Source organism: Acanthopagrus latus, chromosome 19 (assembly GCF_904848185.1).
Source record: "Acanthopagrus latus isolate v.2019 chromosome 19, fAcaLat1.1, whole genome shotgun sequence".
NCBI classification, from domain to species: domain Eukaryota; kingdom Metazoa; phylum Chordata; class Actinopteri; order Spariformes; family Sparidae; genus Acanthopagrus; species Acanthopagrus latus.
In genome coordinates this window covers 3308897-3329282 of record NC_051057.1, presented here as the reverse complement: position 1 = coordinate 3329282, position 20386 = coordinate 3308897, and the positions used below count along the sequence as shown (strand labels likewise).

The 20386-nt window shown below is 38.9% G+C and overlaps 1 protein-coding gene across 1 annotated transcript in view; it reads left to right on the top strand.

Annotated features, from left to right (window-relative positions):
* Positions 1-20386, top strand: part of cubn (cubilin (intrinsic factor-cobalamin receptor)) — a 127396-nt gene that overhangs the window by 36378 nt on the left and 70632 nt on the right. The window contains exons 25-38 of the mRNA XM_037079515.1: positions 1527-1708; positions 4787-4943; positions 5184-5374; positions 7778-7937; positions 10515-10696; positions 10993-11161; positions 12736-12917; positions 13898-14054; positions 14432-14548; positions 14633-14743; positions 15053-15178; positions 15328-15460; positions 17360-17565; positions 19427-19608. Of these exons, the coding sequence (XP_036935410.1) occupies positions 1527-1708; positions 4787-4943; positions 5184-5374; positions 7778-7937; positions 10515-10696; positions 10993-11161; positions 12736-12917; positions 13898-14054; positions 14432-14548; positions 14633-14743; positions 15053-15178; positions 15328-15460; positions 17360-17565; positions 19427-19608 (2255 nt within the window). The remainder of the gene's footprint in view (positions 1-1526; positions 1709-4786; positions 4944-5183; positions 5375-7777; positions 7938-10514; positions 10697-10992; positions 11162-12735; positions 12918-13897; positions 14055-14431; positions 14549-14632; positions 14744-15052; positions 15179-15327; positions 15461-17359; positions 17566-19426; positions 19609-20386) is intronic.

Sequence of the window (20386 nt, the reverse complement as noted above, 5' to 3'; positions counted from 1 at the left end):
GTTAAAGTTGGAGTGGTGTATTTGGCCTACCCAGCCGCTCTTCATTCTAAGGTGATCAGAATTATGCAGAGGGGTTTCTTGTAGAAATGCTACATCAGTCTTGAGTTGTATATGGGTTAGGGTTAGAGATTTGACATTCCAGCTCTGGATCTAATGTTACTGGTCTATCTATCCCCCCGTTCACAAAAAGGCGTGCCTATAGTATATCACAAACATGTTGTGCTTATTGAACCAATACAGCACTGAAAAAACATAATGAAATCAGCAGGAGGCGAGGTAGTTAGCTCCATTAGCTGTTGAGTGAGTGATTTTAAGTCTGTTGTGTTAATACAGTATGTCAAAATAAAAAAAATAACTGTACAGTCACACGTGAGGTTGTGCTGAAAATAATGACACCAAATGAATATATAATATAAACGTTTTTAAGGTGAAATATAATGGCAAAATCAAAAATAGACAAAAATGGCTAATTATACCCTGGAATATCGGATTTCACAATAAACCTAAATATCCCTGACAGAGCAGCAGAACAAAATGATTATACATTGCTGAGGCTGTACCTTTCCTGACAGCCCTTAATATGTTTTCTAAATCTTTTTTATTCCCAATATCTTTGGAGAGTAATGTTTTCATGACAGATTTTATTTGTAGATATGACAGAAATTCTGTATCCATCAGTCCAAACTGTAATTTTAAATCATTAAATGGGATCATTTTGCCATCACTAATTACTTTGCCCAACTGACTTATATTATGTTGTTGCCATACTTTATTCTTCAGATGTTTACCTCCTGTGGTAAACAAGGTATTATTCCACATTTTGGTAAATATTCTCCACTGAAGTTCAGACGCTTCTGCAGAATTTTGACTACCTCACGTGAGAGCTGTAGGGCTGGATTATTAATTCTGGAAATGGCTTTGGGATTATACCATAAAACTGTTAAGGTTATGCCTTAGTTATAAGTTTTTAGAATATTTTCCTCAAGCCACTCCCAACTGCCAATCTCTCTAACGCTAGCTTAGGCCCACTGCAGGGGGTATCTAGAATTAAATGTTATATAATATTAACATATATCTGGAAGTCCTAATCCTCCTTTAATTCTTGGGTTGTTTAATTTTGTATTACTAATCCTAGGTTTTTTGTCTTTCCAAAGAAAACCAGAGAATAACTTATTCATTTCCTTAAAGGCTTTTTTTTTTTTTTTTTTTTTAACAAACATATTGACAACATTAATGTCGAAACAGTCACTTGTGTTCTCAGTTGAACTTTACAGAATAAATATACAGGTTTCCATGCATACATCATTTTGCACAAAGTTACAACAGTCACGCAGCACCTCTACACCACTTCAGTCTTGCAAGTCAGTTTGGTTTGCTGCATTCAGTTGTGTCATTTTGCAACATCTACCAATTGTAATATGATTCCTCAAATACCTAACATGTGTCATTTATTCTTCTAGGCAGACACAAACACACACACACACACAAAATGCACCAGCCCATCTGATTTTATTCATTTCTCAAAGGTTGTGGAGGGACGTTGACTACTGCATCTGGGTCATTTTCCTCTCCTAACTACCCTCTACCCTACCACCCTAATGCTGAGTGCTACTGGACCATCAGAACCAGCCAGGGCAGCCAGCTCCTCCTCTCTTTCTCTGATTTTCATCTGGAGTCCAGCACTGCCTGCCATTACGATTACCTGGCCGTAAGTACTGCGCCTCACAACATGTGCCTGTATTATGCTGTAGTTTAATAATGATGAGTTTCTTGGCTGAACATTTGACGTTACCTAATATAATTAGGACTCACAGTGCAAATCATAAATTGCCCCTTTTTATTTTTTCCCAGATACCCAGATATTAACCATTAGTCCCCTCACCTAAATGTAATCAACTCATCAAAAGGCAAGGAGTACCAACCAATCAGAGGCAGAGTCAGGTCATGCTGTCAAGTTTGTTTTTCTTTTCACCGTTGTATATCTTGCTGATTTTGGTTGTCACTGTGGTCCTGCAGGGTGACTTGTATATTAGGTCATTGGACGCAGTTTGCAACACCTTTGTTAACCCCTCATCTTCCACTATGTTTAGCGGCCTGCAGTTCATCGCTATCCACTTGACAAGAACATTCATCAGCTGTCGATCGCAGACTTGCTCATACGTGGGGTGCTCTCCTCGAGTTTAGTTTGGCGAGGAGCTTTGCTATAGCTCGCTAAATTGCTAATGTTTTCGCTGCTAACATCAGCTGTGGCTGCATTTGGGACTAGGTGCTTTGCATTGATGTGGTAGGCTAAAAAACTTGAGCTGCTTTGGTGGTAAGCAAACTCCTTCTTACAAAGAGGACATATCACTCTACATTTATCAATGGTGCCATCAGGGCTTTTGTGAAATGGAAATTTCCCGATTTCATTGGACCGACAACTCTCACATGTTCCTCCCAATTCACGTCTCCTCTCCGCAACTCACCGCTCCTTACCTCGCCCGCCCCACTACAATGGGAGCCTATCCGCTTATGCTAAACCACTCCGAACACAATGACAGCCAATCACTGTCCACTTCAGGGTGTGACTGACCATTGTTTTCCACCCCCAACAACTCAAGCACAAGCCCAATGCATAAAAACGGATTTTATAAATAGTCAACTCAAATACAGAAATAGTAAAGTTAGCGATTAAAAATTAGATTAATGTGATTAGAAAACATAACGTGGTAATTATGACTGTAATTATTTAATCACAATTAATGTGATAATTTCACACCCCTATCTAATTTATATCTAATTTATCTAATTGTATCTAATTTATCCTAAAGTCACAGTAAACAGTAATGTTCAAAGTCCTAACCGGCTGTTATAGGCAGGCAGGAGGAGAGCTGGACAGAGCCATGAAAGATCATCAAGCCAGCAGCAGGACTGGCATCTGCTTCTTTTTGCAAAGAGGAAAGTGAGGAGCACTGCCAGAGCCCCACAAAATGGCCCCCAGCAGGCTACTGGTGTGCATGTTTCTGACATGGTCATTTACCATGACCAGTTTGGCATTTGGTCAGTGATGGTCTGGTGAGGCATATCTTTGGAGGGTCGCACAGACCTCCATGGCATAGCCAGTGGTACTCTAACTGCTGTGAAGTACCTAGATGAAATCCTCAGAGTGACTGTCAGATTTTGGAGTGGGCCCTGGGTTCTTCCTGGTGCGAGACAGTGCCTGGCCTGATGTGGAGTGTGTAGGCACTGATTCCATTGACTGGCCCTCGTCTTCGCCTGACCTAAATCCAACTGAGAACCTATAGGGCATTATGTCATGATAATGCTGAACCATTTAACATTCTAGAGTGGCCTTAAAAGTGTCCTTTAATTGTAATCAGTCCACTTGACAAGTGCTCACAAACATGGATTTAAAGGAAATTGTTCTCAAAATCTTAGAAATAATTTGTGTGCATATGTGTTGGTCTTGTTTAAACAGCCTAAAGAAGGTAGAAGCTGAATTAAGGAGTATTATTTTTGGCCTTTGAATAAAGGCTTTCAATACTTGCCAAAGCAATTTTTGATGTATGTAATTGTGCAAGGGGTGCGTTTTTGATTCATCATTTGTCAACATGTTGTTATTACAAGTATAACCTTGTAATACCAAAACATGCTCTTAACAACCTATAAGCCATATGCTTTGTTAACAGTACATCATTGTATACACTTTTCAAAGCAGCATAAGCACAGGTGTGACCAAGAAGGTCAACCATTTATGAAAATACAAACAAACAAACAAGACTTTTGCCAAATGCAATGCAATAGACCAGGTGTACAAATCTTTAAGGGCCACAAACATGTTTTTCAATGACTCAGAGTTCCATGTGTTGAGGTCGGTCAGGCCACATGCAACAATACTGTAATATTCAAAACAAAATGTCCTTTTCATTCAAAACAACAACAAAAATACAAACTAAAATACAATGTCATTTCCATTTTGACATGAATAAAAATACATAGGTGAATATTTCCTCTATTTCTTTGCCTTCAAATATTGTGTCCATCACTTTAGTTATGCATTATTTCTGCATCTGAGAACGGCTTCTTGTGCTTACCCAAAATCCAGCCCACTCTAAGTGAGCACTCTGTTGCTTTGTTGTTGTGTCATAGACGTGACAAGAATCCTGCTTGCAGCTTCATGTGACGATTTCAGTGCATTAATTTTTGTTGTTCTTACCTCTGAATATTGAGGAAATGTCTCATCAAAATTCCTATGCTTCGTCTCATAATGCTGTTTCAAATTGGAAATCTTCATCACAGCTATAGTCTCTTGGCATATTAAGCACATGAGTCTTGCGCTGGTTGGAGGGAGAATGAATGCAAATTTTTCAGTCCATTTTTCTTGAATTGCTGATTTTCACTGTCCACTTTTCTTCTAGCGGTGAACTTGGAACGCACCATTTTCATGCAATCTCAGCTCCTACAGTTGGCAAAATGTCAGTTTGCGAACTGCTCCAAAAACGAAAGTGAAAGTTAAAAATTGCACTGGCAGCAGTGAGTGACCCAGCTGTCTGTGTATCGTTGGCATGGAGACAAGTCCTGGTATACATGTGCTGACCCAACCACAACACATGGTGAAGGAATAACAGTTCAGGGGCCACAAATAGGAGGCCAGCGGGCCGGGTGCAGCCTGGGGGTCGCCAACTGAGGACCACTGCAATAGACCAATAATAGCTGTTGTATGAAGAAAAGATTTCGTTTCCTTTATTTCACCATTTAATGGTGTGTGTGTGTGTGTGTGTGTGTGTGTGTGTGTGTGTGTATTTAGGTGTATGATGGTAACAGCAGCAGTACTCCTGAGATTGCCAAGTTATGCGGCACTGGGCTGCCCAGCACCATCAGCTCTTCCAGCAATCAGCTTTACGTCAAACTCCGCACTGACAGCGTCGTCAACACTGGAGGCTTCTTTGCATCATACACCTCCAGTACGAAAACACACTCGGGATACTGCTAGGGACTGAACATGTCATATTGTATTATGTTTTGCCACCTTTGGAATTTTTTACATTTGTCTTGCTAAAGTGAATTGGAGAAAATATACAGTATGACCCCAGAAAATATTGGCTGAACTCTGCAGAATTCAGCTGAGACAAACATCGAATTCATTCATTGACATTAACTGTGAATTGTATTGTGTTTCAATGTTTGCTTGTTTTTGTTTTCAGAATGCCAAGGTATGCTCATCTCAGGCCGGCACAAAGGAGTAGTGGAGTCACTGAACTTCCCCAACAACTACCCAGACAACTCTCAGTGTAGCTGGACCATCCAAGCCACCAGTGGAAACACTGTCAACTACACCTTCACTGCCTTCCAGCTGGAGGCCACTTCCAGCAGTTGTTCCTATGACTACATCAAGGTAAACACTTGCACACTCTTAAACAGTGTTGTACTAGTTACAAGTTAATTTCACTTCACACAGATAACTGAAAAATGAATTAGTGCGCATTAATTTCTTAATTTCTTTTTTCTTTTAAACAAGCTTCGCTGAGGTATTCTCTTTCAGTAGAATCGCCTTTCCTTCTATACCCATCATGGAACACTATTTGGGGGTAATTTGCTATATAAGTAACATGTTACAGCAATGTATCACCGTTAGCAGTAACAAAGAAATATTAATGCATTACTAATAGGATTTGGGTAAAATTATTACATTTGCAGCCCAATCGCAAGAAGAAATGTTGCAAAGCAGTAAATTCAAACTTTGTGTTTCTCTACTTTGCAATGTTACATTTCATCAGGTTACATTTTCTGTTTTTCTCTTGTCACAGTGCTGCGCGAATGCTATGATTAGGTTTAGCCACAAAAAACCCTTGGCAGGGTTAGGTAAGCTTCATGTTTTGGCTTAAAAAAAAAAAACAGTTGTGGTTGGCCAAAACACAGCTAGAGACAGTCTGACTTCCCATCAAAAATACCTGTTTTTTGACATCACAAACTCAACTGGTACTTGTCCAGTGTATGCAGTGCTCAACAATGTTTAAGTGGTCGAAAATGTTGAGTGGTTTGCCACTTAGAAAAGTAGAAACAGAGTATAAAACTGTGGTTATTGGCTTGGCAGCCTTCTCACTCCGTAACTCCACTATCATCACTGTTGAAAATGGGAACGTGTAGCCCTGTGGCTTCCATCAAGGACTCCAAAATCCTTTCAATCCAACCATTACTAGCTTTTCTGGTAATTTTGGTTGTATTTATTAAGTGAATTATTAATCAGAGTTACAAACTTAGAGTTTAGTACCTTGTTCAAGGGTGGTGCCCATCTAATCTAAATTGGATCCCTGATGATCATCAATTATTATTGATAGCCAAATTTAACACAAAATTACCTATGAATGTTGCATGAAGCACAGCAGTAACTGGGTCTGTGCAAATTCAGTGTTTGTGTGAAGAAATTGACGCGCCTGCACACCTAGAAGAGGGCTGCAGGACATTAAAAAGAGAGAGAGAATATTGATGGTCCCAGCTTGGCCTGCACCACAGAATGAACATGCCATCAGTGGCCGACAGGAGGAATGATGCAACGCCTCCTTCTTTTTCCTTCCCTACAACCAGCATCAAGTAGCCATTTATATGCTTTTTCAGGGTGGATAACATCGATATTTAGTGTTGGTTACACTGGGAATTACTAGATTCAAACTAGGATTTTCCAGTAATTATTTTGACTATTAGAGTCAAACACTTCCCAGTTTTATACTCAGTACTCTCAGCTTGGAATGATGCAGATACAGTTTTGTGTTTTGAGATCCCTTCACTAAATTAATGTGTTGCTCAACACAGTTCCACTTACATTTAACACACAAAACCCCACACCTCTTTGTTTATTGTCTCACTGCAGTTTAGATACTTATAAGATAAAATAAACCATTATTGATCCTCGGAGGAGAAATTAAATTTGACACAGCAGTATAAATGGGGTGCAGATTTTGGAGGTGTGCATATTGTGCAAATAAAAACTAATAGGAAGGAAGTTACTGACTAAGAGAAAATAAATATACTATATATCAGGGGTACTCAAATCCAAATCTTAAATGGAAATTTATTTATTCATTTATTTATTTATTTTCATTTTGACAAATTAAAATAATTGAATAAAACAAAGTTTCTAAGTGAGCACTCTGTTGCTTTTTGTTGTGTCTTAGATGTGACAAGAATCCTGCTTGTAACTTGATATGACGATTTCAGTGCATTAATTTTTGTTGTTCTTACCTCTGAAAAAGCACATGGCTCTTCAAAATTCCTATTCTTTGTCTTATAATGCCTTTTCAAATTGGAAATCTTCATCACAGCTGTAGTCTCCTGGCATATTAAGCACATGGGTGCTGGTTGGAGGGAGAATAAATGCAAATGTTTCAGTACATTCTTCCTCGAATTGCCGATTTTCACTGTCCGCTTTTCTTTTAGCAGTGAAATTGCTCCTACAGCTGGCAAAATGTCAATATGTGAACTGCTCCAAAAACGAAAGTGAAAGTCAAAAATTGCGCTCAGAGCAGTGAGTGACCGCCTATTGAGGACCACTGTGTATATATATATATATATATATATATATATATATATATATATATATATATATATATATATATATATATATATATATATATAGAAACACAATATATAGAAAATTGTGAAATTGTGTTTTGTTCATGGTCTGGTCTTTGTCTGTTGTAAATCTGACATGTTTTCTAATGCAGAACATTTTGCTGTTGTACTAAAGTTTTGGTATTGTAGCATTATAAGATATCCGTTTTATTTTTTATTACTGTTCTAGCTTTATAATGGTCCTAATGAGCAAGCTCCTCTGATTGGTACATTCTGTGGATCCACACCCCCACCAGCCAGCACCACCACAAGCTCAGCCCTCACACTGGTGTTCAGAACAGACACCACTGTGTCCATGCCTGGCTTCCAGATGATGTGGTACCAGAATGGTAAGAAGGACACGTCTTTCATTGTTGTGGGCCAGGCGGAAACAACAGGTCCACTACGCACAGATCTCTGTACTTGCTAAGATTTTTCACAATGAGTAAATAACATCTGCTCTAGCTTTCAGAAGTTTTAAAAATGAGGGCTCTAATCTTGTAAATGAACTTGCCTGGTACAAATCACAGCATTTCAATAATCATGTCTGGGGTTTACTAATTGAATTTTGGTCATTTTGTTGCCAGGTCTGCCTGGATACAGGGTGAGATCAGAAAGAATACATTATGTTGAATTGTAGATAGGTATGTTGGAGACATCGATATTCAAAACCAATCACCCTTGCTGCACTTATCCCCTGTTAAACCACTTTAACATCATAATGCAAAGACAATTTGGGAATCCTGTGGCAAGTGCCAATCGAAGATGATGACTCTTTGAGGCTGAATTGACAATTTTTGACGTTTTGGATGTTAAAGATCCAGTAGCCAGTACCCCCTCTCTAAGCAGTCATTTCCTGTCTGCCTCTACACTAAAACATTTTCAAATCTCCAATTTCGTCTTTTACATGTAGTTGACTAAGCAAACAATGATTTTTTTTTTTTTTTTTACAAATAAACTGAAAAGTGTGGCGTGCAAAAGTATTCAGCCACTTGTTAATGTTCCCTTAACAACAGGTTAGTCTAGTCTAGTCTCGAGTAGATCACAATTGTCAGTATGTATGTTGTTCAGTCAAATTAAATCAGATACATTTCATTAATATGGCCTAAAAACACAATCACATTGCCTCAGTGGGCTCTATAATCTGTGCAGTGAACAACCTCCTTTGTCCTTAGACCCTCAATTCAAATGAGGAAAGACTTGCCTCATGGGGCAAAAAAAAAAAACTTTAAACGGGGAAAAAGATGCAAGGAACGTCAGAGAGAGCCACAGAGGAGGAATTCTTCTACCAGGGCGGACAGTCATGCAATAGATGTCACATGTACAGAACCGAACAACAAAATCACTGTTTACAAATTGCACTGACAGTTTATCTGATACAAATTATAATATATGTAAAGTGTGTGGATCCAGGAGACGACTGAGCAGGCCGAGGCATCGCAAAATGGTGCCAGGGCCAAACAACCTCCTCTCCACCAAGGTGACCTGGAAGAGGACAGGCCATATACGATAATTGGCTGTAAAAAAGCAAAAAATGGAGTGAAGAGGCAACAGATTTTACAGAAGTACAGTTATAAGGAGATAGTAAAACAGAGGCGAGCAATGATCCAGCATAGCACAGGGTATGACAATCCAGAGGAGGAGGACGAGGAGGACGAGGCTACAGAAGGTGGACAGTGAGAGAGCAACACAGCTTGCAGTGGGAAAACAAGCACGGAGGTTGTCCTTTCATGTAGCGATAGATGTTTTGAACCTAGTACACGCAGACAGGGAAGGGGGAAACACACACCCAATGACAGTCTACATCTGGCTAGTCAGACTAAATAGGTGAGGTGCTTCTATCCTTGAAATGCTTCAACATGGGCAGGTCTGGGAGGGGATGCTAAGACATGCCCATTCACTTCTTGTGCCACCTCCAGAAGGCACAACCATCACACAGAAATGTTAAAATGCTAATTGAACTAATTTAAGTTGAGTGGAAAACACATTTTTCCATGAGTGAAAAACACATTTAGGCACAAAAAACATTTGATTAGGGTTCATGTTTTGGCTTAAAATACCTGGCTGGAGATGTCCGGAGGTCTCCTTGGTGAAGAAAACTGTTTTGTCCTCATAAATATGGCCAGAGATGTTGTCTTGCTGTCAAAAGTTTTTTTGTCATCACAAAATGGCTCTAAATAGCTTGAAATGGGTTTCCTGTAATATATCAAGTGGTGACACATTTATATATGTAGAAAAACAATATCAAACTTTGGTCACTGGTTGGGCAGTAACTATCACCTTCAGCTCCTGATGTAAAAATTTTACCCATTACAAAAATATTTACCGCCAACATCGCATCGTGATGACTGTGACTATGGGTCATATTTATCTAACTACTCGACAGACTCATGCTCCCTCAGGTGGACTGCCATGGGATCTCTGAAAAAAATAGGTATTGCCATGAATGGTGACAGACAATAATATGTATGATCCTGCTGAGTTCTGCCATGGCTTATACGTATGATGTTTGTCAAGTGGTTGTCAAAAGATCATTTTTCAACTAGAGAAAGTCACAGTTCTGTAAAATCCAACTAAAACATAAGACTATGAAAATACGGAATTAGAAGTCTTCACACCCAACAGTTGCGTAGGTGACATTGTTATTTTAAACACTTTCCAAAACTCATAATTAAAGCCTTGTAGAACCGGTCCCATATATTGACTTGCTCTCAGAACTGTCTTCTTTCACATAACTTGTCAGTATTGCCAGGTTACAGCCACCTTGGTGTTGGTGGTGTATATCGAAGTAGTTAAGAACCAGCTGTGCTACATCTGAAAATGATATGTATAATTACTGTCAAGTTTAGATGATATCATTGCACAAGTAGTTTGAACAATCTGCAATCAAGTATTTAGTCCCCTGTGACTGGTTTGTGTCCTTCCAGGTTGTGGTGGGGAGTTGTCTGCTCCAAGTGGCTCCTTCACCAGCCCAGACTATCCAAACAGATACCCAGAAAACAGGGAGTGTATCTGGTATATCACCACATCAGCTGGCAGCAGCATCACACTTACTATCCATGAATTTGACGTGGAGTTCCACCAAGACTGCAACTATGATGTTTTGGAGGTAAGTTATTGATTTATGGATCTGTTTCATCCGACTAAGTTTGGTTCAGAACATGCAAAATAACCCAATATGGCTCATTGGTGCACCACAATTAAGTGAGGAAGATACCACACTTACTTGACACAAGTGTTAAAGAACAGGATGTTTTTTCAATTTTTGTTTTTACAATACAAAGGTTAATTTATTTTTAATTTATTTACTTTTATTTCTTAATTAACGTATAAATGGTATAATAAATGACAGAGTAGTGAAACTGGTAACCTAACATAGGTGACCTTACTTTGACTTCATCTTAGGTTTATGGAGGCCCAGATCTTTCAGCCCCTGTGCTGGCAAAGCTCTGCAGCACCACATCCAGCCCAATGCTCGTCTCCAGCACTGGCAACCTGGTCACAGTGCGCTTCAAATCTGATGCTTATGTCAGTGGTCGAGGTTTCAATGCAAGCTGGGCGGAAGTCCAGGGAGGTGAGTAGAAATTAGTGCGCACATGTCCATATGGCCTACATACAGTCAAAGGTATGTATGCCAAAGGTGAAAGGTTCAGATATGCATACAGATATGCAAAAAAATTTTAATGATCAGCTGGCTTGAAACAGTACAATCAATTTAGGTGAACTTCTTTTAGGTATTGTGATTGATAACAACTTTTCTAGGCCCATTTTAAAAGGCTGTGTTTGATACACCCATGAGACTCTGCCGCAAACACTTTGTGAAAGACTAAGGAGCTCAGCATTGATCCTAAAGAGTGCATTATTTATCTGAACAATGACCACACTGACCAGCAATATGATCATAGGTGAGTGGTTGTAGTTCTATGTGTTGGGGCTGCTTTGCTGCCAGTGGATCTGCTGTTCTAAAGAATGTAAATCACCAAATTCTTTGGGAAAATCAGCAGAAGATTGGGTCTTGTGCAGTTGGGTGTTCCATCAGGACAATGATCCCAACACACATCACAAGTGTCAAAGGAATGTCTAAATCAGGCTAGAATTATGGTTTTGGAATAGTCTTCCCAACTTGAACCCAGTGAAGAACATGTGGACTGTGCTGAAGAAACAAGGCTGCACCAGAAAGTCAACAAATTTAGATGAACTTCAATGATTCTGTCAAGAGGAGTGGTTAAAAAATTCAGCCAGAGGACAACCAGAAGCTTGTGGATGGCTGTCAAAAGTGCCTAATTAAGGTGAAAAGGGACCTTTAACCAAATATTAGTATCATTATTGTATGTATATTTTGGATGCAGCAGATTTGGTCATATTTTCAGAAGACCAATAATGAATTCATTATTGGACCAAACTTTATGAATGTTTTAGTGACACAGTAGTGTGTGCTACCTTCAACCCATTAACAGAAAAATGAGAGATGTAGAAATCATGGAACTCAAAACTGCCATGATGTACACCACAATTGTATAGGGACTGCATTAGTATCATCATTTCATTTTTATAATACATGAGGTAAGATAAATAACAAGATAATAAGGGAAATGAAATTCTCTTGGGGAGCATCACGCAGACTGAAAGTAACCCAAAACAAGTAACCGCAAACAACCAAAATATGCTGGTGAATATAGAAATCTTTTGAGCAAATGTGCTATGAGTTAGTTTCACTTAACATTAATCTGCTCATTGACAGTGACTCATTTTATCATTTATGAGGTTTTTTGGATTAAGAGTAGCAAACTTTGAGATGATCTATGCACATGGCATCTTTCTCGCTAATCCATCTTGTATTTATGGCTGCTCCTGGCTAATGGTTGGTCACAGGGAATTGAAATGGACAAATGGGACACTACTTTTATTACTATTATCACTACATTCATACCAATGGTGGCTCGTGACTGAAAAAACTGGGGAGGTCCCTTAGCGCGTCATTTTACATGTTTTAGCCAATCATAGATCAGCATGCCTCTATGGACGAACCTCCTCTGATTCATACCCACATATAGATATAAGATAGAATAAATCAGAGGCAAGCTGCATTGTTCTCTACCAGCTTCAGCACTCTTAGTAACCTTTGATTAACTGTTGTCTCTCATGCAGGCTGCGGAGGCCCAGTCACAGCTCCATCAGGGGAGATCCATTCTCCTTTGTATCCCAACAGCTATCCCAACAATGTGGACTGTTCCTGGGTTGTCAGTGTGGATCCCAACCACAGAGTTTTACTCAACTTCTCTGACCTGGACATTGAATTCCATAGCAACTGCTCCTGGGACTATGTGGCTGTGAGTGACTGATTTATAAAAACTTAATTTCTAATTCAAAAGCATTCTGCCAAATCACTTTATTTTATTAATGACCTTGTAGAATATTCAGACCCTATGTGGTTTGGAGTTTTTCTTCCTGTTTTGTGAATATCCATGGTTGCATATGGGTTAGTTACAGGGTTAGTACAAATCTCTGATGGTTACTGCTGACTTGTCGATCTACAGCAGAAATAACCCTTTGAAAACCATCCTAGTACAGCCCTCAAGTGGCCTTGGCAGATTTGATGGCCTGATCCTATTTGAATACAATAAACCATGCAATATGTTACGATACGTTGTGCTACGCTACGTGGCATTGCAATACGTAGCGTAACGTATTGTTACTGTGCGTGTCGTAACGTATCGTAGCACAAAGTATCGTAGCACTATTGTAGTTACCATATATGTTTCATTATTATTATATTTCTATTATTTCATTAATACAAAAAGTTACAATATGTTGCGATCAACTGCATTGCCATATGTTGCAATACAACACATTATGGTAATCTTACTGTACCTTACGTTAGGATATCTTATTGTAAGTCACGTTATGCCATGTTAGGTTACATTACATTGTGGTATCTTATGATTAATTATGATACATTACTACCATAGTTACAATAACTTGAGTCATAATACTTTGAGTTACTATATCTTGAGTTATGAAATGATAAGTTATATTATAATACAGAATATTACAATACATTACACTACATTGTGATTCCTTGTGATACGTCATGATATGTTACGATACATTGCGATATGTTGTGATACGTGTGTGTGTTTGTGTGTGTGTATGACTAGGTGGACAGGGAAAATTGCGAAAGTCTGAAAATCTCTCTTTAATACAGTCTATTTGCTACTGACCATATAAGCAAACAAACTGTAGTACTTGTTGATGTGGTACAGTTCACGCTACATAGTTTTCCTGATACCATATGTGTGTCCCTCTGTAGATCCATGATGGGCCAACCCAATCATCTCCTCTGCTAGCCCATTTGTGTGGCACCAGTCCTCCTTCCCCCATCATCTCCACCCAGAACACCATCTATGTTCGCTTTAGGTCCGATTCCAGTCGCAGCCACCGTGGCTTCAGTGCTCGCTTCTCTACAGGTGGGTTTCCTATAACCTCTCTGTTGAAGTCACGAGATCAGGGAATTAATTTATGTCCTTTTAAGTACTCCCTTATGCTATGCAATAGATTACATTGCCTGGCCCAAAAAAATACATCACCACCTGGATTTAACTAATCAAAGAGGTAAAGGCCATCCATTGGATATTTAGTGATTAATATTTTTCAGCTAGCATGAAGTCATTTAACCCTAATGGATGCAATGAATAGCTTCTTATTTGTTAAGCAACTATGGAGGAAGACATGCACATATTGACTTTCTTTCTTTCTTTCTTTCTTTCTTTCTTTCTTTCTTTCTTTCTTTCTTTCTTTCTTTCTTTCTTTCTTTCTTTCTTTCTTTCTTTCTTTCTTTCAACAGCTTGTGGTGCAACCATCACAACAGATGATGTTGGTGGGGCCATTGTATCGCCACGGTATCCATTACCATACCCGCCCAATCAGAACTGTAGTTGGATCATCAGAGCACAGGAACCATGTGAGTTATGTTAGTCAGCCCTCAAACTAAAAAGTCTTATTGTTGTATATACTTTTAACCTTTACCTTGTCTTTCTGTGGGCAGTCAACCATGTGACCCTGTCATTCACTGACTTTGAGTTAGAGATGACCTCCAACTGCTCCCGTGATGCTGTGGAGATCCTAGATGGTGATAACTACCAGGCTCCTTTAATTGGTACTTATATATAGTGTGTGCGTGTGTGTGTGTGTGTGTGTGTGTGTGCGTATGTATGCATAATTATGCAATAGAGAGAGAGAGAGAACAGGCTAGATTTGTATGTCTGCACTGTCTGCTGTGTCAGGTTATTTTCACCAAGTCATGTTGCGTGAATGATGAGATAAGCTTATAGTTAACAATGATACAGTATGTGATGACATTGTTAAACTGAATATGGTTGAATGTAACAAGTCAATAACTTGTTCAATCAGTAAAATGATATGTAGCCTTAAATTCTAATGGAAATATGATGTAACATGTCATCAGGGCGCTACTGTGGCTCCCTCCCTCACCCTGTAACATCCTTCAGTAACTCTTTGGTCGTCAACTTTATCTCTGATCAGTCGGTCTCCAGAAAAGGGTTCAGAGCCACCTACTCAGCATCCACCTCAAGTAAGACATTCCAGGATGTTCTTCTCTCTCACACACACACTTAAAACTCATCACTGCGAATTCCAACTCGGCCTCTTCTCATACACACACAAACACTAATATGACAAGATCTTCAAGAAACACTGATTATTTTCCCTTCTTCTGCTCAGGTTGTGGAGGAGATCTGTTGATGGAGAGTGGTGCATTTAACAGTCCTAACTATCCAGACGCTTATCCACCTAATTTGGAGTGTGTGTGGACCATCAAGAGCTCACCAGGGAACCGCCTCCAGCTCTCATTTATGTAAGTCAATTTGAATGTGATGGGTCATTCTTGGAATCACATTCTAAACTCCAATAATCCTCTTCAGCAAATGGAACCTGCTCAGTTGTCATGACATGAATTAAGTTTTGTACTTCTGAAGTGATCATGTATCCCTGTCTCTGTTTAAAGATGATCTCGTGTGTCAGATGTTTCTGGCCTGTCCGCTGACTCTTGATTGTTTTCAGTCTTCATTAACTCACTGTCAACAGGTATTTTTATAAAAGGTAGCTTTTTCTGTGCATTTTGGCCTTCCGTCCACTCATAAACCTGTTCTAGGGTTAAAATATTGATATAAGATGTGTGATAGAGCACCTGTATCTGTTTGATGTTGAAGTTGTGCGCTGTAATCTGCTTTGTTTAAACGCTGCTTGACATATCCTCCTATGGTGAGGAACTGATGGGGTCATCTCAGAGTACTGATCTAGGAAAGTGGCTAAGATGTTGGTGCACTAAGACTCCCACTCCCACAGTTTATCTGAGTATGTCGGTAGCTTAACAGCAAGAGCGTTTTTCCAAGCTTCTGAGTGGCTAACATGGCTTTTGTGATATGTTTGTATGTTGAAGCTGTTGGCTTGGCATTAGGGGTCGACCGATAGTGGATTTTTAAAGGGCGATATAATAACGATAGTTTGAAGCAGGAAAAAGCCGACAGCCGATTAATCGGCCGATATCACTCACTACATACATATATAAAGCTATTAGCTATATCTTATGTGTGATTAATATAGAATTAATATTATATAACAATATATTTAATTTAAATTTGTATGTTCAATATCTATTAAATCTACATGGATGATGATGATTTAAGTTGCACTTTAATATTGGGGGGGGGGATTAAGTGATCCTTCACATTTTTCACAAAATAACACTGGTTGAACAAGGCATATAGTGAAGGGATTTGAACTGTGATGTTCTCATCCTCCCATAGTCAGGCTGTAACCACTAACCAGCTAGGGATGGTATGTTAGGATTCTATCTTTATCTTATCCATACTCTTAACAGTCCTGTTCTTTATCACTACTAAAAAATGGTTTGTTTTTTAATTATCTTTTTTTTTTGAAAGAATAAATTCAGAACAGGAATTCATTTATATGTCTCAGCCAGCAGCTAAAGTTTACAAGAAATTGCCAAATTTTGATATTCATGGCAAACTAAGATGAACAGACTAACACAGTCAGCTTTCATTTTAGCGTGTTCTTAACAAGCTTTTAATTGTTAACTTAACAAGCACTGTGGTCATGTAAAACGTGCCAGTGGAAAAGTCGCTGTTTATGCTGAAATATGATGCACGTTTATGCTTGTTGAAGCTGAGCTACATTAATGTTCCATGTTCAGAGTGAGAACATTTTAGCTTTGTTTGGCCCAGCAACAAGTTGTGAAGTTTATCCCTGTTTATTCTCTATCCATATACCATGTTTATCTGACTGTCTGTGATTTGCATCAGAAAACTGCCGCTGATTGTTTTCAGTGTAAAATCCCACACACCTGCAGTGTTTTAAACACAAACAGCATTTTTAAGCAGTTGCACCCTGACTACTATTTCTAAGAGGTGTGCAGCTTTAAATGACTGCACAGTGTGGTCAGGAGAGTTTCACTGCCAGCCATTTGCATGAGCAGCAATGAGAGGGAGAAGCTGCCAAAGAAGGAGAAAGTGCTAAGAAAGGCCTATCCTGCCACAATACAGAAATGCTAAGGGCTGCAACATCTGCATCATCAAATCTTGTTTTCTATGAAAGCCAGTCTTATAAACCTGAACAGAGATAGTAAAAACAAACCCAGCCAGATATTGAAGATTTCTAGCAAGATATAAGGTGCACATTCCCTGTTGTAGTTTATTAATCATACTTGTAAGTAACAATCGTGTGTTTTGCTCAGTGTCTTTCATCTACAGGGAGACTCTGGCTGTCAAAATGACTACCTGGAAATCAGAGAGGGCAACTCCACTGGGTCTCTGGTTGGTCGTTTCTGTGGAAATTCGCTGCCTTCCAACTACACCTCTGTGATTGGTCACATCCTGTGGGTTAAGTTTGTTTCAGATGCATCAGTCAGCGGAGCAGGATTCAGGGCCACCTTCTCACACTGTGAGTATGTGTGTATGAAGATAATTCACCACTGTCTTTTATACATAGATTACTTTCCACAATCTGTGTTAAGGCCATTGGTAAAGATGTTGAATTTCTGTACAGTACACAATATTTGCAGTTAAAATAGGATAAGACTTACAGTTATGAAGGTATTATTGGTGCAAATGGTTTGAGCACCTGTAACAGTGGAAATTTGTAGTTGTGTACAGTGATTGTGTATGTGTATCACTAAATGTGTGGTCACATACTCTATGAGTTGTGTACTTGTTTTTTCTCTCCACAAATACAACACAACACTTACACATTCACAAATTCTTAATTACAGGTGCACACATTCTATTTTACAAGTCACAGATTACAAAACTGACATACTCACATTTTTGCTCCTATTGTTTTAGTTTATTTAGTGCAAAACATGTTGTTGTGTTCTTTCAAAACACAAACACAAATCGATAAGTAGAAGCTCTCGAATCTTCCCCACGAGTCACAGATTCTGTTTCCTTCAACTACAAATCACAAATCCACTGAGATATGGTGGCTGGTTCAAGTCCATCTACAGATGACAGTATGGAAAGTGGACTGGTAGAGCTTGACGCTGCTCCACACTTGCAGTGTGTGTATAATCACAATGTTAAACTAAATTCAGCTGATCTGAGATTGACTGATTCCACAGCCAATCAGAGGAGAGGGACTTCTGTTTACATGCGGTCAAGCCAGCCGTCACTCCGATCTGTGTGGTCATGTCTTTTTACAGCATCTCAGATATGGTAAAATATGCAATCTGGAGGCGTAAATATGGGATTATTTTGGCATTTCTCCACACTGGTGCAGTAAAGATACTTGATATTAAGTTTTTTTTATTCATCATGGGCACATGAAACACTTTAATGTAACATTTTATTTTAAATGTAGGTTCGAATTATAGCTCACAGTTCTTAATACCTTTATTTTGAATAACCGGAAGTAAATATGCTGTTTCTCTGCATTTACCATAAGAATATGAACATGAGACTATCTGTACATTCAGTGTGGCTGATATGGCCACGGAGATCGGAGTGATGGCTGGCATCCCACATGTAAACATGGACAAAAGCCCCTCCCCGATTGGCTGTGGGATCAGTCAATCTCAGATCAGCACTCACCTTTTCTGACATAGACTGAATGCATGCAGCATACAATAGCATTTCTATATGGTCAGATGTAGCTGCACTTGACCCAGCCACCCTGCACTCTCAAAGCCAACTTCACATTGTTTGATACAGGTACATAAATATGTTTTGCACCAAATATAGGTAGCCAAAATGTGAGCGTGTCAGTTTTTCAATCTGTGACTTGTAAAATAGGATTTGTGCACCTGTAAGAATTTGTGAATGTGTAAGTGTTGTGTTGTATTTGTGGAGAGAAAAAAAAATCTACAAGTAGAGTATGTGACCACACATTTACTGATACACATACACAATCACTGTCACAACTACAAATTTCACTGTTACAGGTGCTCAAACCTTTTGCACCAGTAATACATTCATATAAAGTGCTTAAAATTAGCCCAATTTAACAGCTGTGGCATTAAAGTAATGTGTCTATTGACTGCTTCATTAAAAATGATAGTAACATGATGGTGATGTCTTATATATGGTAATATATTACTGTGAAATAATATTAGTATATTACTTCAGAGTATATTTTTGTAAATTTTGATGTTACTACATATGAATTTGTGCTTACAGTAAATAGACTTTTTCATCTCTTCCTAGTCCTAAAAATATCTAACTGATGTCATGAGTTCTATGTAGTCTCGACAAAACACAAAATAAGAGAAAATGATAAATCTAACTTTGACTTCCATTTGGTTTCCTAGTGTATGGTAATGATCTGACAGGGGACTCTGGACAGATAGCATCCCCGCTTTATCCAAGAACGTATCCTAATAATGCCAACTACCGCTGGACCATATCTGTGGAAGGAGACAGCTTTATCCAGATCCAATTCTTGGATATGGACATAGAAGACCTATATGACTGTTACTACGACCAGCTCAAAGTAAGATCGTATGTGCTTGGAAATCACATTGCATCCTTGATTCATCCTTTTACAGTTACAGTCAGAATGTTTGCACCATCAACATGCAATAATCTTCATAATGCAGTATCATGAAGATCTTTGATGTTTTCTCACCAGATTTGAGGCGAGGAGTATTACCTCAGTTTTAAAACAATGCCAGGTTTCTGGGTACCACTGGGTGGTGCTATGATAGTAACTGAATATTGGCATGTTAATGTGTATAGTCCAGGACTGGTAAAGCAGATTAAAGCTTACACAGTAGATTTACAGCAACTTCCATTGTCCTTGTGAATCCTCAAAATTGGCACCATGACATGCTCAGCAAAAATAATCAAGTTTTTACATCTTTTCATGTAAAATGTGTTAAGATGTTGGGTAGAAGCCGATTAAAGCAGTTGGAGGATTTAGTTATAGTTCAACATATGCAAATTCCAACGAATAAGCACTAGATTAAAAATGGGCGATTGGCTGTTGGGTTTTTGGTCATGGCGCTTTCTTTGAAGATACAGGTGTGATCCACATGTGGACTTTCATACATGTACATAAAACTTACTGCCTGAACTACTGTGTAGGGACCACAAGCAAGCCATTTTGCCTCAACCTTATGTGAGACCCTGTTTTCTCTCTTCATTTGTTTTTGGGCACCTTTAGGTTTAAACACACGGTCAAAAAGGGACAAAACTGAAATATCTGAAAAACAGGTGCTGCATCATAAAAGCTAATTATCCGGCCTCTTGCCACAACCTGAGGGACATTC